The sequence below is a fragment of the Dermochelys coriacea genome, chromosome 9 (genome assembly GCF_009764565.3).
Source record: "Dermochelys coriacea isolate rDerCor1 chromosome 9, rDerCor1.pri.v4, whole genome shotgun sequence".
Taxonomy (NCBI): Eukaryota; Metazoa; Chordata; order Testudines; family Dermochelyidae; genus Dermochelys; species Dermochelys coriacea.
Genome location: NC_050076.1, coordinates 22,377,417 through 22,392,580, shown reverse-complemented (window position 1 = coordinate 22,392,580; position 15,164 = coordinate 22,377,417). Strand labels below are relative to the sequence as shown.

Here is a 15,164-nt window from a genome sequence, read left to right as displayed (position 1 = left end):
ACATGAGTGGTCTGTCATGCTGAATATCGTGAAATCTAGTTCACAAGATGAAGATAAATGGAAAGATTCAGCAACAGATCAGCCAGCTATCTACTGGAAAATATGCCTGAGTCACAAGTCACAAAAAATACATACATAGAAAAATGTACCATCAGCCAAAAGATAGTCAACAAGAAATAAAATAAACTCTATTTACAATCAGGAGTGTGTGCACACACATGCAGCTAAAATTCTCTGAACAAACAGTAAAACAATATCAAAATATCTAAAATAAAATACACCCGATCCCCAATAAGGGCAAATTAATCACTAGTGGAAAAACTGAATAACTGAAAGACATTCTCAAAACAAACACATAGAAGACACTTTCAAAATTATTAAAACAGATATCTCCTATCTGTCATAGCTAGTATTTGCTGATATTCATAAAAATACGTATATGAACAGATGATGTAGTTTATTTGATCTCAATGCTTCATTTTCAAGTCTTGCATAAATGGCTGTATTCACCTCTTTTGTTCTCTGGAGCACTGAACAAGCATCCTTTTCTTGAATACAGATGTGATCAATTTCCTGTAATTAGGGCAGTGGGGAAACACTAGTGGATCTGAGTCCTTCCTGCCTTCTATTTCTATATTACTGTGATTATTGTGACATGATCAGTATTGTCAAGGGAAGTATGTAAAGCCACAGAAAGTCACCCACCACGCAGGAATGAACATTTTAAGCATTGCTCTCCATTTAAAGGGATCAGATTCTTAAAAATCCAGATAAACCAAGGAAAAAAGTTATTTTTATTTAACTCATTAATGCAGATATGTTTACTTTTTAAAATTACTGTTTAGCGTCAATGATCTTAGAGCACTCACAGGAGCTGAGGCAGGCAGTGCATACAGTTGCAACATAAAATAGTAGGCAAAATATCTTTTATATGTCAGCTACATTACTTTCCTTCAGTTACGAATGCTATACACAGTGCAACAGCTTCCCCAAGTTTTCTTAAAGTGACAAAATTAATCTACTCTGCACTTATTGTTTGCAGTTTACTTTTAATGCATAAAACTGATGAAGCTTAGAAGCAGGTAAGAAGGAAGAGAAAAGAAAACAAAGAGTATATATGAAAGCTTTAATTAAATTATGTCACATAACTAAATGCATATGCTAGAGAAGGGGTAATGATGCGTATCTCTCCTGATGATTCCCCGAGGAGCAATTTGCTGATGCAGCTCCATTACATCAGACACAATAAAAATGTCTGTGTTGACCAGTAAAGCTAGGTCTGGTTCTCTTCAAACACTATCACTCTGGTGGTATGTGACTCATTCTCCCTTCTCCCACAGTGCTAGTGTGGCTAATTCTTTTGCAACTATTTACATTTAAATGTCAGGGAAAAAACTTGCATAAAGAAGCAAGTCTTTTCGAGGCTAACCTAATAAATTATTGTTGCTGGCTGCTGAACAGTAGATAGCATCTGGCTTTAGCTACTGTTAATGTCTTTGTTTCTTAAAAAGTTATGTAGTAAACTAGGTATAAAGTTTCAGAGTAGCAGCCGTGTTAGTCTGTATTCGCAAAAAAGAAAAGGAGAACTTGTGGCAACTTAGAGACTAACAAATTTATTTGAGCATAAGCTTTCGTGAGCTACAGCTCACTTCATCAGATGCATGAAGCTAATGCTTAAATAAATTTGTTAGTCTCTAAGGTGCCACAAGTTCTCCTTTTCTTTTTTTCATGTATAAAGTCAATCTTCTGTAAAACAGAACTATCTGCATTAAAATATTGACAAAATCCTTTAGTATGGTGTCTGCTTATCAGAAAATATTGGTTGTCAATTTTTCTCCCATCAAAATTAGTTCAATCTTATTTAAAATAAATTCTAATAAAGAATCAGACAACAGCTAACAAGAAAAATCTGTGAGGAACTGATGTAAAACACTTTTTTAAAATCTACAGAAAAAAAGTTGCACATTACAGCAAAATAAAAAATGAAAAAAATACAAATCCAATATTATAAAATCTCCTCTTAGATATTAATAAATTCATCCTTTTAAAATGAAACTAGCAGTTTTAGTTCTGTTAAATTGGAAGAACCCTAAATACTCCACCACTCTTCTCTTACCTCATCTCTTCCCTCTAGATTCTATGTCATAGCTACAATTCTTTCAGTCAAGGGCTTTGGCTAGGAGAAAGACCCTCAGATGAAAAACCATGAACACTGGTCCTTTGGGGGCAGCCTGATCAAAAGCCACTAAGTATATGAAAAGGCTCCCAAGCACGGTGGCACTAAATTTCCAACGGTTTCATGGTAGAGCACTTCTCACTGTATGTTTTGGAAAAGCAGAAATAGGTATGAAAATATCAAGATAATTTGGGACTTAAGCCCACTCCCACTGAATTCAATGTAAATTTTGCCATTGATTTCAATGGGAGCCATTTTAGGCCATTGGTGAGAAACACCATTGATGCTCTACAGATAGATTGAGAAGGGCAATAGTGTTTAATATATCTGGATGAGTCACCTTAATATTCATGAGACAATCTTAACTTCCCAATCACAGTCCAGCAAAAGAAGAAGCACAAGCTGTTGAGCTCTTAAAGTCCTTTTTCCTTCCTAAGACCAGCAACCATACATACAAATTTGAGATGGAAAAGACTTAATTCATTTTCTCTCCTCTCTTGCTAATGTAGAAACAGTCCCTCCATGATGTTCTCCTGTGTTTCATCCAATCTAGTTTAAATGGCTAAAGTAGTACCATTTCCACTTTTTCCCCGGGATCTTTTACTGTATAGTCTAATATCCAAGCTATGTCTAAATCTTGCCAATTCTTCCTTTAAAACCCCGCATTTCAGTAATTTGTCTTTTTCTGATTGTCCAGCTTGGCAATCACACCCAGCAGCTCTCCATTGTTGTGAACAACTACCCTGCTGACCATGACAGCTACATGTTCCAAATGTACTCCAGCTTGGACCAGACAGGAGATATTGGACCTCCTGGGCCTGTGGGGAGAAGAGGCTGTGCAAACACAGCTACAGACCAGTGTAGAAACGTGGACATCTATGAGCAGATTGCATAGGGGGAGCAGGAGAAGGGGTATAAGAGGGTCCAGCAGCAGTGCTGCGTGAAGGAACTATATCAGGCATATCAGAAGGCCAGGGTGGCCACCAGTCAATCGGATGCAGACTTATAAATCTGCTGCTTTTACAAAGACCTGCGTGCCATATTTGGCAGAGACCCCACCCCACCTCCCACACACCACTGTGTATACCTTTGAGGAGCCCAAGCCACAGGTCCCTGGCGTGAACAAGGAGAAAGAGGAAGAGGAGAATGATGGGGGACATGTGACTGAGGGGTCCAGCTATGCTGCGAGCCAGGACCTGTTTGAGACTCCAGTGATTTTCTAGATGCTTAAAAGTTAGGCCTAATGACACCGAGAATATTGCTCTGTTGTGACAGATCTCCTTGTGAATGCTCTACCGAACATAGTCACTATATCCAAACACTTTTTACATAAACATGTATTGTGTTTCTATTTACATAACCTTTGTATATCACATGCCGTATTTTTCTCTCTCACGTCTTAAAAACTATGGGCTCAGTACATACGAGTGATGCTGTGAAATGAGAGGAGACACAGTGCATGCACACAGAAGCATAAGAAGGGGCATCCCTTATTACAGCTGTTCAATATGTGTAGCCAATGCAATGATCCTGGCCTTCTCTTCTGTGAGCTACTAACATTATATGATACTGTGCAACATTACATTATGATATTTGAGACACAGTACACAATCATGTAAAGACTAACATAATGAATATGCAAGAGGAGAAAGTTAATGCAAATGCAACCAAACGTTGTCATTTCCTGACTTTAGAGTACTTACCTGTGCAGCATTAACATTTTCTTAACAGCTTTTCTTTATGGAATGTATTTGTAATTGCAGTGTAGCCATATTTTAAAGAAAAACATTGAGGTCTCAAAAAGGCCATTTTAAATATAATTATATCAAAAGCATATTTGAGGTAGGTGTGATTCAAAGGTAAAACTCCCTAGTATATTTGTAAGGCATTTATTACTTTGGTCTCTAAACAGTGAAGTGTTTCCAACGTGAGTGAAGGACAAGTGAGTTGATAAATGGTCCAGTGACAGGAAGCATTACCTAGTAAGTAAAGCACATGACAGATTCAGAAAATCTGGATTCTTTTCTGGCACTACTACATACAACTATGTAGCCTTGGAGAAGACATCCACTACCATGAAATAGGGTGACTGAGTTTCCCCATCTATTAACAAAAAATAATGATTCTTCCCTGGTATTGTGACGCATAATTCATTATTATCTGTAAAGTGCTTAGAATACTTGAATAAAAACTATAAATGTTCAAGGAATATTTATCAGAGTAACTAACAATTCTTGTTAGCATTTAATAAAGTATCAAAATATTGTTCATCTGTTCGTAACTTTTCTAAAAGTTTCTTCTTAAAAGCCAATATATATCCCTATATATGTCCAATCCTTTGCATATATATGGTGGTTTTATTGCCTTGTTTAAAAAAATAAACACCAAGCTTGTGTGTACAAATGACAAATGTGTAGTCATTACAGGCAAGAATTAACTATTCTCTTATTCATATGTTAGTGATGCACAAAATCACAGGGTGAAATTCTGGCCCTACTGAAGTCAAGGGCAAAATTCCTGTTAATTTCAACAGGGCAGGATTTCACTCATAGTGCACTAAGACTACATGAAATTTATCTGTTACAATCTGGCTGAAGAGCAGAGCTGTACTCTCAGAGCACATTTATTTATATGAGATTATTATGATGTAGAGGCTCCAAATTTATGATTCTGCCAGAGGTTTGGCCCCTTTATGTCTTTCTTGTTGCATTATTGACTAGGAAATTACAGAAGAAAAATAAAACTTTTAAAACATAAGATGAATGTAGAGCTAGAAAAAACCAAATCAAACCCTGGGATGAGATTCTGTGCTGTGCCTCTAATTTAAGAGGCTCTACACAGAATTTATAGCCCATGATGGATGGAGAGTTAAGCTGTCTTTAAACCACTATTGTGTCTTCATGTTTCTGGAGTGATCCAAGGACTTTAGTGGTCTCTGGTGTACCATAGGTGTAACCTGTCCCATACTGCCCAGAAACTTTGGCTACAACTAAGTGTTTTGGCTCCAATCCCTTGCATCCCCAGCTTTACACCTTACACCAGGATTTATTAACAGTCCTTAGAAGAAAGTCTGGGTGCATCCACACTAGGAAAAAAAGTGTTTTTCCCCCACTATATTTAGTCAACATGGGGTAAAATCCTAATGGGGATGAGGCAGTGTGTAGTTTTCACATATATTAGCTGGTTGAGGGAATGACTAGGGAGAGCCTGGGGTTTGCCTTGACCAGCTAACATGTGAATTTCCATATTAGGATTTTAAAATGTGTTAAATACCACATATTAGCTAACATTGTAAAAAGCAACTTTTTTCCTAGTGAAGACAAGGCTGCTCTGGCTGTCTCCAGTTCCTACACTGGGGGAATTCTCCATGGCTCTATATGGGAACTCTCCTTACAGTGTGTCTGATAAAACCCATTGTTTCATGTTCTCTGTGTGTATATAAATCTCACCACTGTATTTTCCACTGAATGCATCCGATGAAGTGAGCTGTAGCTCACGAAAGCTTATGCTCAAATAATTTTGTTAGTCTCTAAGGTGCCACAAGTACTCCTTTTCTTTTTGCGAATACAGACTAACATGGCTGCTACTCTGAACCCTGTCAAAAGAATATAACAGGAATTCCCTATAACAGGAATTTTTTTTTGTTTATTTAATTTTAAAGCCTTTGCATTTTCTTTTCTTCTTTCATTTTTTATAAATAAAATCTCAAACTATTTCTGTTTTTTATTTAAAAATTCTCTTTTTTTTTTAAAATTTTGAACCCCTGCTTTTTACTATTATTTTGTTGGAATCTCTTCCTAATTCTTGCCAAGCAAAAGAGGTTTGTTTTTCAATTGTGCTTGCTCAAGAGAGTTATCTTAACCCAACTGAAAAGCCTTATTAAAATTCAGACTAACATATTTTGCCCTGTCTCGAAGAGCAAAAAAGTCATGTTTTCTCAATCAAGTTAGCTCAATGGAATTAGCTTAACATGACTAGAAAGCCCTCTCAACGTTTGTGAAGTCACAGATAACTGAAGTCATGTTAGCTGGCCATATTATACCCTAGGATTCCCCTCCTCTTACAGAAGCAGATACTTAGGCTCAGATCCTCAAAAGTATTGAGGCTCCTAACTTCCACTGAAATCAATAGGAGTTAGATGCCTAAATACCTTTGAGGATCTGGGCCTTATGGCTTGTCTACATGGGGAGTTATTTTGGAATAACTATTCCTGATTAACTGCATGAGTGGAGGCTCTTATTCTGGAATAAGTATGCCCTTATACCAAATTAATTTAATCACAGTGGATTAAACTGATTCACAATATGACACTCTTATTCCAGAAAAAGTGTACACACACGGAGTTAATCACAAATAGTGAACCCATTTAAAATTCGCACCCACTCTTATTCCTGATTAATTTTCTTATGTAGATAAGCCCTTAGGCCTGGTCTGTAGTTAAAAAGTTTTACCAGTAAACTGCATCATTAAGGAGTGTGATTTTTTCATAATGTATTTACACCAGTTAAAGCCCTGGAGTAGTCACAATTATACTAATATAAGGCACTTTCTATTTCTCTTCACTGAACTGGAATAAATTATACTAGTATAAGGCCTGGTAGACACTTAAAAGTTTTGTTGGCATGTTAAGATTGGGGTGGGGTCTGTAGGGGAATCTAACCAAAGTCATAGTTTAGATGCAGATATAACAGCAAAAAAGAGCTTTTGATAGTATAATTTATTTTGTTCGGGGAACTGGTATGAACTATACCAGGACAAGAACTCTTTCTCGTGTAGACAATGCCTAAGCACTTTTACTGTGTGTATATATATATATATATATATATATATATATATATATATATATATGTACACTTTTACGGTATAACCTTGTCTATACTAGGGGAGTTTGTTTGCTTCAATTATGATGACAGTTAAAACAGCAAAACTTATAAGTGTAGACAAGGCTTAAAATAAAAAGGAAGATGTAACTAACTCATTTGACCTGAGAATTTAAATCTTAGTACCTTATTCATATTCTTCACAGAATCTATTAGTTCCTGTATATCCAATGGAATAAGTCACTTGTCAGTGGATCAAATTTCCTGCCCAGCCATAACCATTTTTTGTATATATTAAGATTATGGTGGGTGGATAGATCTTAATTAGGTTTATTTATATCTGATATTTACAAGGTAAAAATGGAGATTAACTGAAAACATGGTACATTCAGTGAAAATATGGTATATATTCACTTTCAAGTAATTCAGCAAGTTTGGGAGGGATACGGTTTGATATCTGAGTGTGTATGCATACATATTTTTCAATCTGTATAGTATTTTTGTATTTTAAATTCAAAGAGCATTTATATAACATAAATACCATAAAGTAAAATGTTAACACAAAATCACTGGTGGAAACTGGGAAGAATTTAACAGATGTGGATTTCTGCTGTTTGATTTATATAAATATTTATTAATCAGCAAGTTTAATATTTAATACTAGACATTATTTTTTAGTTAGCACCAACTATTAAGAAAGCTTCTGTTCAGGTCAAGGACATGTCTCCCACTAGCAAAGATAGTCTGTGTTTGTTAAGGGAGTTCACCTTCTTAACTCATCTAACTGATCCTTCTCAAATTGGTACTGATATTAAGCGACACAATGTTTTAAACAGCGATGGACCAATCTGTTTCTAAAGCTAGGTTTGTAAAATATTGTATCATGTCACCGTGACAGCTTTTAAAGATTATTATAAATAATAAAACATAGTATTTTCTGAGGAAGGAAATGAAATAAACTGATACATTTTTTCAAAACTAAACCAAACCAACAAAGAAAAATTTGGCCATGAAATCTTTGTAGTTGCTAGGGTGCGCATTCAATCCTATCAAGTTCTGAAGAAATCTTCTACATAACTGATTCATCCTCCAGACTATCATGGTGCCAGGGTCAAAATAGTTCAAGAAAATAAGACATTAGAAGTTCTTAGCAGTGTTGCTTTCTATATGCGTTAGAATATAATACATTTTTAGAAGAAGAAAAAGGCCACCTGTCCTATTCATTGCCTGATCCAACATGCCTAGCCCTCAGCATTCTTAATCCCATATTTGTGCTTGTACAGCATGCCTTTCAATTGCTTGTTCTAATGATAGATAAAATAAATGTTCTGTTCAAAATTATAAATAGAAAAGAACAAGTTATGTTCAGGCTATTGTAAGTAAGTAATAATATTAAGAAACTTGTTAAAAACTGTACAATCTTATGTGCTGTACCTACTCTTAAGAAATATTTTATTCCAATACAACTAAATATTTTTTGACAAAGCAAAGGCCTATAGGTAAGCAGGGAAGTTGCATACCAGGATCTACTTTTCTTAAAAAGGACAATTTATGTTGGGGATACCATTAAACAACGTAATTTGCAAACTTACATTTTTTTAAAATTACTTAAACCTTAAGTCTGCTTTGGATTCTTTGTGGCCAATATGCAGTCTCCATAAAATCTGAGAATGTTAACAATATTCTTAGAAAAGAGAGAATATTTCTTAACTGGAATTCAGCTTCTTTGAAGAATCAACTTACAGGAGTCTCACTCTTGGGTCTTGCTCCCAATAACAAACAGGGCAGAACTTCCTGAGTGCAATATATTTTTTAAACCCTAGGGCAGTGGTAATTGTGACCTGCACACTATCCCACCTCACATGTGGACCAACCCCACACACGGTCTCCAAAACCTTCTAGTGAGTACCTAAATTGCATTGGAAGGAAGAGCTCCCCAAAATAAACCAAGTTAGAAAAAAAATGATACCACCAAATACCAGCAAAACAAAAACAAAAACATCCACCATTTAACGGAACAAAACAAATCAAAAACCAAAAAAATCTCCTAAAGAAAATACACCAGAATCTGAGGAGAGGCAGGACAGTGTATGTGAAAGAGAAAACGAATACTGTCTGATAATATCCTCAAAAAGGCAGAATTACAACCGGGCAATTTTCCTTTCTTTAATCACCACCAGATTCTTGTTCAAGAAGAGTAAGTGGCTCAAAGGATTTCTAAAAGCAAGAATGATAAAACACAGAAACAAGCAGCAAAAAAAGGGAAACCAACCACATCTTCAAACCTGAAGGATCAGCCTAGTTTAGTTATCACATACCACTTCCATCCAGATTCTAAAAATTCAGCACCAGAACAGATAGGGGAATATGGTGATAGTTTTGGATTTGCTTGGCATCAAGAAGCATAGCAGAGATATGTCAAAGAGTCAATGTCTTTCTCTTTATGCCACCTACGCTCAGCACTTTTGTAGAGGAAATGCCTCATCAAAACAGTTGAATTTCAGTACTAGCGTCTTGGTGCATCAATATACTCTCTATATATTTCTCAATATACTCAGGGAAAATCATTATATATTTCAGAGAACCCTACTTCAACACAGTGCAATTCACTTCAAAATAACTGATAAAGTGGATCTGCTGGCCCTATGGGAAAGCTTGTCTGTGTTGACAAGACTGGGGCTGTCAAGGTTCCTTCCCCACTCTGAACTCTAGGGTACAGATTTGGGGACCTGCATGAAAGACCTCCTAAGTTTATTCTTACCAGCTTAGGTTAAAAACTTCCCCAAGGTACAAACTTTGCCTTGTCCTTGAACAGGATGCTGCCACCACCAAGCGTTTTAAACAAAGAACAGGGAAAGAGACCACTTGGAGACGTCTTCCCCCAAAATATCCCCCCAAGCCCTACACACACCCTTTCCTGGGGAGGCTTGAGAATAATATCCTAACCAATTTGTTACAAAATCATCAAAGACCCAAACCCTGGATCTTGGAACAATGGAAAAATCAGTCAGGTTCTTAAAAGAAGGATTTTTATTAAAAAAAAAGAAAGGTAAAAATCGTCTCTGTAAAATCAGGATGGAAAATACTTTACAGGGTATTCAGATTCAAAACACAGAAGATCCCCCTCTGGGCAAAACCTTAAAGTTACAGAAAACAGGAATAAACCTCTCTCTTAACATAGGGAAAATTCACATAAAACAAAAACTAAACTAATCCGCCTTGCCTGGCTTACCTATACTGGTTACAATATTGGAGACTTGGATTAGGATTGGTTGGAGAAGATGGATTTCTGTTTAGCCTCTCTCAGTCCCAAGAGAGAACCATCACGTAAACAAAGAGCACAAACAAAGGCCTTCCCTCCCCCCCAAGATTTGAAAGGACCTTATTGGTCCTTTGGGTCAGGTGCCAGCCAGGTTAGCTGAGCTTCTTAACCCTTTACAGGTAACAGGATGTTGCCTCTGGCCAGGAGGAATTTTATAGCACTGTATACAGAAAGGTGGTTACCCTTCCCTTTATATTTATGACAGGGGCCAACAAGCTTCTGTAGTTAACTGCAGAATGGACATATGGGAGTCTCTCAAGGGTACCTAACAAGAAGGATTTTTTGGGTTCCTCAGGAAACTTGATGGCTCTAGGTAACATTTCAAGGCACACCTCATTTATACACATCTTACTCAACTCCAAGGCAGAGGATGCAGAAGTCAAGCACATTCATGATTGACATCCTTTGGCCTAATTGACATTTCTTGAAGGTTCTTACCTCCTTTAGGATTAAAGGAGAGGTTGGTTTGCTGAAATAAAGGAATGTGAGAAAAAATGTCTTTAGACACTTACTTGGCACTTCAAACTTCCAAATCAATGTGCCAAAAACTGTCTCAAAGCACTAGCAGAATGTGCTCATGTGTTGGAAGAGTATGTCAAAGCAACTGTAGAGTGCACTGTGAAGAAAATCAAAATGTGTTCTGATGAAAATGACCCAAAATACTACAAGCTTTGAAGTGTCAAACTCAGTGAAGTGATAAAATGCCACCAAGAAAAGAGAGATAGGGAGTAAGACAAGAATACCAACTCATTGAGGTCTGAGGTAATGTGATGGGCTGACAAGAACTTTGAACAAAACACTGCAGAGCCACAGGGGCAATCTTGTCAGACAGTGATCTGGAGTTACCTAGTCTAAAATACCAAGGAAGCTACATGAAACTGAATTAAGTTATCCGATGAAGTGAGCTGTAGCTCACGAAAGCTTATGCTCAAATAAATTTGTTAGTCTCTAAGATGCCACAAGTACTCCTTTTCTTTTTGCTGAATTAAGTTAAGTTTTAACAGGAGACTAACCAAAAACCTAGGTCAACATCAAGAACAAAATATCTGGAGAGAAAAGCTGAAAGTCAAAAAAAACCAGGTAACAATTGTCTGATGAAAGTCAGGGGACAGCTCCTTCAGAGACCTTGGTCTTTTACCATAGTTGAGGTAATGGTTAGAAGATTCTAGAGGCTGAGGCAGCAGCAGCTGATGGATGCACAAGGGGCTGAGATGAGGGAGAACTTCCACCTGCTAGCTACTACTACAACCATTAATTCTGTGAGGCAAAACACTTTTATCTAGAGGAGTTCTTCTGTCTAGCTATGGAAGAGTGAGAAGCCAGAGTGAAACTCTAGTGTAGATGGTATCTTTAAAGGATAAATAATAAGAATTATACACTGATCTGGTAAAGAATCTGCAAAATATAACTGTGAAGCATAAAATAATAAAGATGTAACAACCAATGGTGTAAAGAAAAAAGGGTAAAATATTACAGAATTAGTTGACCCTGAACAAAACTGTGAAGTGTTCATAAGGCACCATTAAATACAGGGACAAATGCATCAAACAGACAAAGGAGACAATCACTCAGTGAGAAGCATCCAGGGGAAAGATACTAAAAAGCCAGGACTAGCTCTACAAATGAAAATATGTGTATACATGTGTGTTCTCTGGAATATTTACTATATTTTTAATAAATTTGCACAATACTACATCTGTTCTTTGTCAGAGCTGTTACTTACCCCAGTTTTATCACATAGGCGCAAAGTATGGAAAGACCCCACAGCAAATAATTCTCCATCCGGAGCCCAGGCAACAGAAGTTATAGGATAATCATGAGGCTGAGAGCTGTACAGTAGACGACCATAACTATCCCACACCTCAGAAAGAAAAAATAAATTAGTCTGAATTTATTTTGGACATATTTTATTTTAGAGGCATCATTCTTCATATTTTGGACTTCTTATATCAGAGGCATCATTTCCTCAGCTTAAAATATTTTTAAGTTGTAGAAATATGTTTATTTTTTAAACAAATTGCTACATTAAAAAAAGATATCTAATGCATTTAACAGTTGGGTTTGTGTGTGTGTGATTGTTTTTACAGTATATGCACTATATAACAGCTGGGCCCGATCCTGTACACTTTGCATGCCCAAATTTCCCAATGAAATCAAGTTTGGGCCCTTCTTTTGTGCATTATCTCAAGGTTTTATAGCAACAAATGCTCTGTAAAATAGATTCCTATTTCTAAGTTATTCTAATGCATTCCCCGCCAGTTATTTGGAAAACCAGCTCACCACAAAAATAATTTTTATCTGAAGTCGGATTTGTTTTGCTAAAATATGGGAATTATTATATTGATATCTGTATTCTGCATTATTAACTAGTTGTTTCTTGATGCACTACTGTATGTTTTTTCCTAGACCTGTATGCTTCCTAAATACTTCTGATCATTCTTCTTGTATAGTAATATCAAATATAAAATCGCACGCACATCAACTATCAACAGCCAGTCAGCAAGTCAAGCCAGGGGACAGTGAACAGAATCTTTATGGTTGTACATTCTCAAATGCCTCACAACCTGCTGAGGCCCAACGGGGAGAGATTGTTTGTGATAATAACCCAACTGAGGTATAGAAGAAATTATTTATGCACAAAACTTAAAATGCTGTGGGATTCAATTCTGTAATGCAAGATAACTGTTACCATCAGTTTCATGATTCTTTATTTTAGTTGTAAACATTTTTCACCAATACAAGCAAGGGGATGCCAAATTTGTGTGGAACATAGGTAACTTTGTGACTAAAATGAGTGATATCTTTTGAAATGGAAATATAAACCTTTCACATATCCTTCATCTCATTTCCCAAGCTGTTCATGTGAGGTGTGAAGTAAGTGTAAGACTCTTACTGCTGAATCTTAAAACTATGAAAAATATTGTTATTTTTCTTCATTAAAAAAAGTTGATAATGAGGTTCTCATTGTAACTTGGAAATCCTCCAATGGCACTGCCAGTAGAATGCCAGCAAGAACACTGCCAGTAGAATGCATTAGTAACATATAAGTTTTTAAAAAAACTGTCTATTAAATAATCAAAGTACAAATTAAGTTTTTATTAAAACTTATTATCTATTTAAATGCTAAAAAAATAACATTTTACACAGGTTTAAAGCTATTTCCAAAAACAGATCTTAGACTGACATGAAAAAAATGTGTTTTTGAAATGAGAGCAATTGCTACAAGAGTCCTTTTATGATTTTTCTTTTTTAAGTTTTTCTTTGCTCAGACTGAGCTCTAATAGTTTGTGTAGGGTAGAAAAAGTAGTTGAGGTTATATGGGGGTTCATTAACATATTTTAGATAAATGTTTTAGTTCTCCTTTCTCCCTTCTTTTTCTTTACAGTTCACCTTCTTCTTAATGTATCTTATTCTTTCTTCTGCTCAGTTCTTATTTCATACTGATCAGTAAAATGTTCATGGAATATTGTTAACCCTCACTTCAATACAATGATCGTTACTTCTTTAAATTATAATTTTACTTCTATTTTTTCTCCTAAATAGTGACAAATATAGCAGATGAAATTTAAACTTTAAAGTTTCTTATATTTTCCACCAATTTTTCATATCAAATGACATTCTTTGTATTTCAGACAAATGGTTCCTTAGAATGTGTGTTAACTATTTACGCTAAACAATTTGTTCCACCTTGCATTTAGCTGTGATGCTCTGAGTACTTTTCTCAGATGTGAAGAGTTCTGTGTAGCTCAAAACCTTGTCACTTTCACCAACAGAAGTTGGTCCAGTAAATGATATTACCTCACCCACCTTGTCTCATTAATTTCTTTATATACAATTTGAGTTATGTGTATTTTTATTTTGCTGTACAGTATGTTTGTGACAAAAATTTTTAAAAATTAAAAATAAAACCAGAGTAATTAAAATCTATTGGTCCAATTCATACCCTCAAGAACCAAATGGAGGGATCATCAACATGCAGATTTCCTCTTCCCTGGCCCTTCTACCAGACCCTTCATCTGCTCACAGTTCCCCAATCTCCAGACCCTGCAGTAGACTCACTACAGAACCCCCAGGTATGTGCAGAAGGTAGAAAAGAACTTGGGAGAAGCTGGGAAGGTGAGAGCTGGTTGGGAACACGACTGCAATGGGGATAAAATGCACATCAGTCCCATTCTTAGGAATTATAGTTGAAGGCCACATATTCCTCCCTTCTCAGGGACCTGGAGCAAACCATGCCAGGGAGGATGCATTTCCTGGGAAAGTATCTCTACTGGAGCTATGCTGGCAGGAAACCTGAATGGGGAAGGGTTGGTGGCTTTTGAAGGCTTATGGGGTCAGAGCAACAGCACGGGCAGAGGGTTTCTGTTAAAGATGGCCCTTGGCCTCCTGTCAATTCCCAGGTATTTGCCAGGTCTGGACAGATTATTTGCAGGTGGCAAACCTTGCCCTCCAACAGCATGATGCAGAGGGATCTCAGTGAGTTCCCTTATTCCACAGAGTGGATGATCTGGGCCATTGTAACTAGTATATTAGCAGGGAGTCCATTCATAGTATGCAATAATCTGAGAGAAGATTTAAACAGAAAGATTATATAATTCAAGATTTTTTTAAAATCACAGCACATAAATGAGAGAACGTTAGAATTCAGATACCAACTAATTAAAGTAAGTTCACAATTAAGGGGGAAAACATAACATGCATCCTCTATTGCTGACAGAGAACAGTGTGCCATCTATACAATTTTCCTAAGGATCCTACCTGTATTTAGGTAACAGGACAAACTGTGTTTCCCCTTTAACTGTAATTTCTTAACTTTTCTCAGTTCATATCTTAGTCTTAATATTCC

At 36.3% G+C, this 15,164-nt stretch overlaps 1 protein-coding gene across 7 annotated transcripts in view; it reads right to left on the bottom strand.

The window, feature by feature from the left end:
* IFT80 (intraflagellar transport 80) overlaps positions 1-15,164 on the bottom strand; it is a 145,016-nt gene that overhangs the window by 61,197 nt on the left and 68,655 nt on the right. For all 7 annotated transcript variants that reach the window (XM_043491885.1, XM_038417223.2, XM_038417225.2 and 4 more), the window contains one exon: positions 12,042-12,179. In XM_043491885.1, the coding sequence (XP_043347820.1) occupies positions 12,042-12,179 (138 nt within the window). The remainder of the gene's footprint in view (positions 1-12,041; positions 12,180-15,164) is intronic.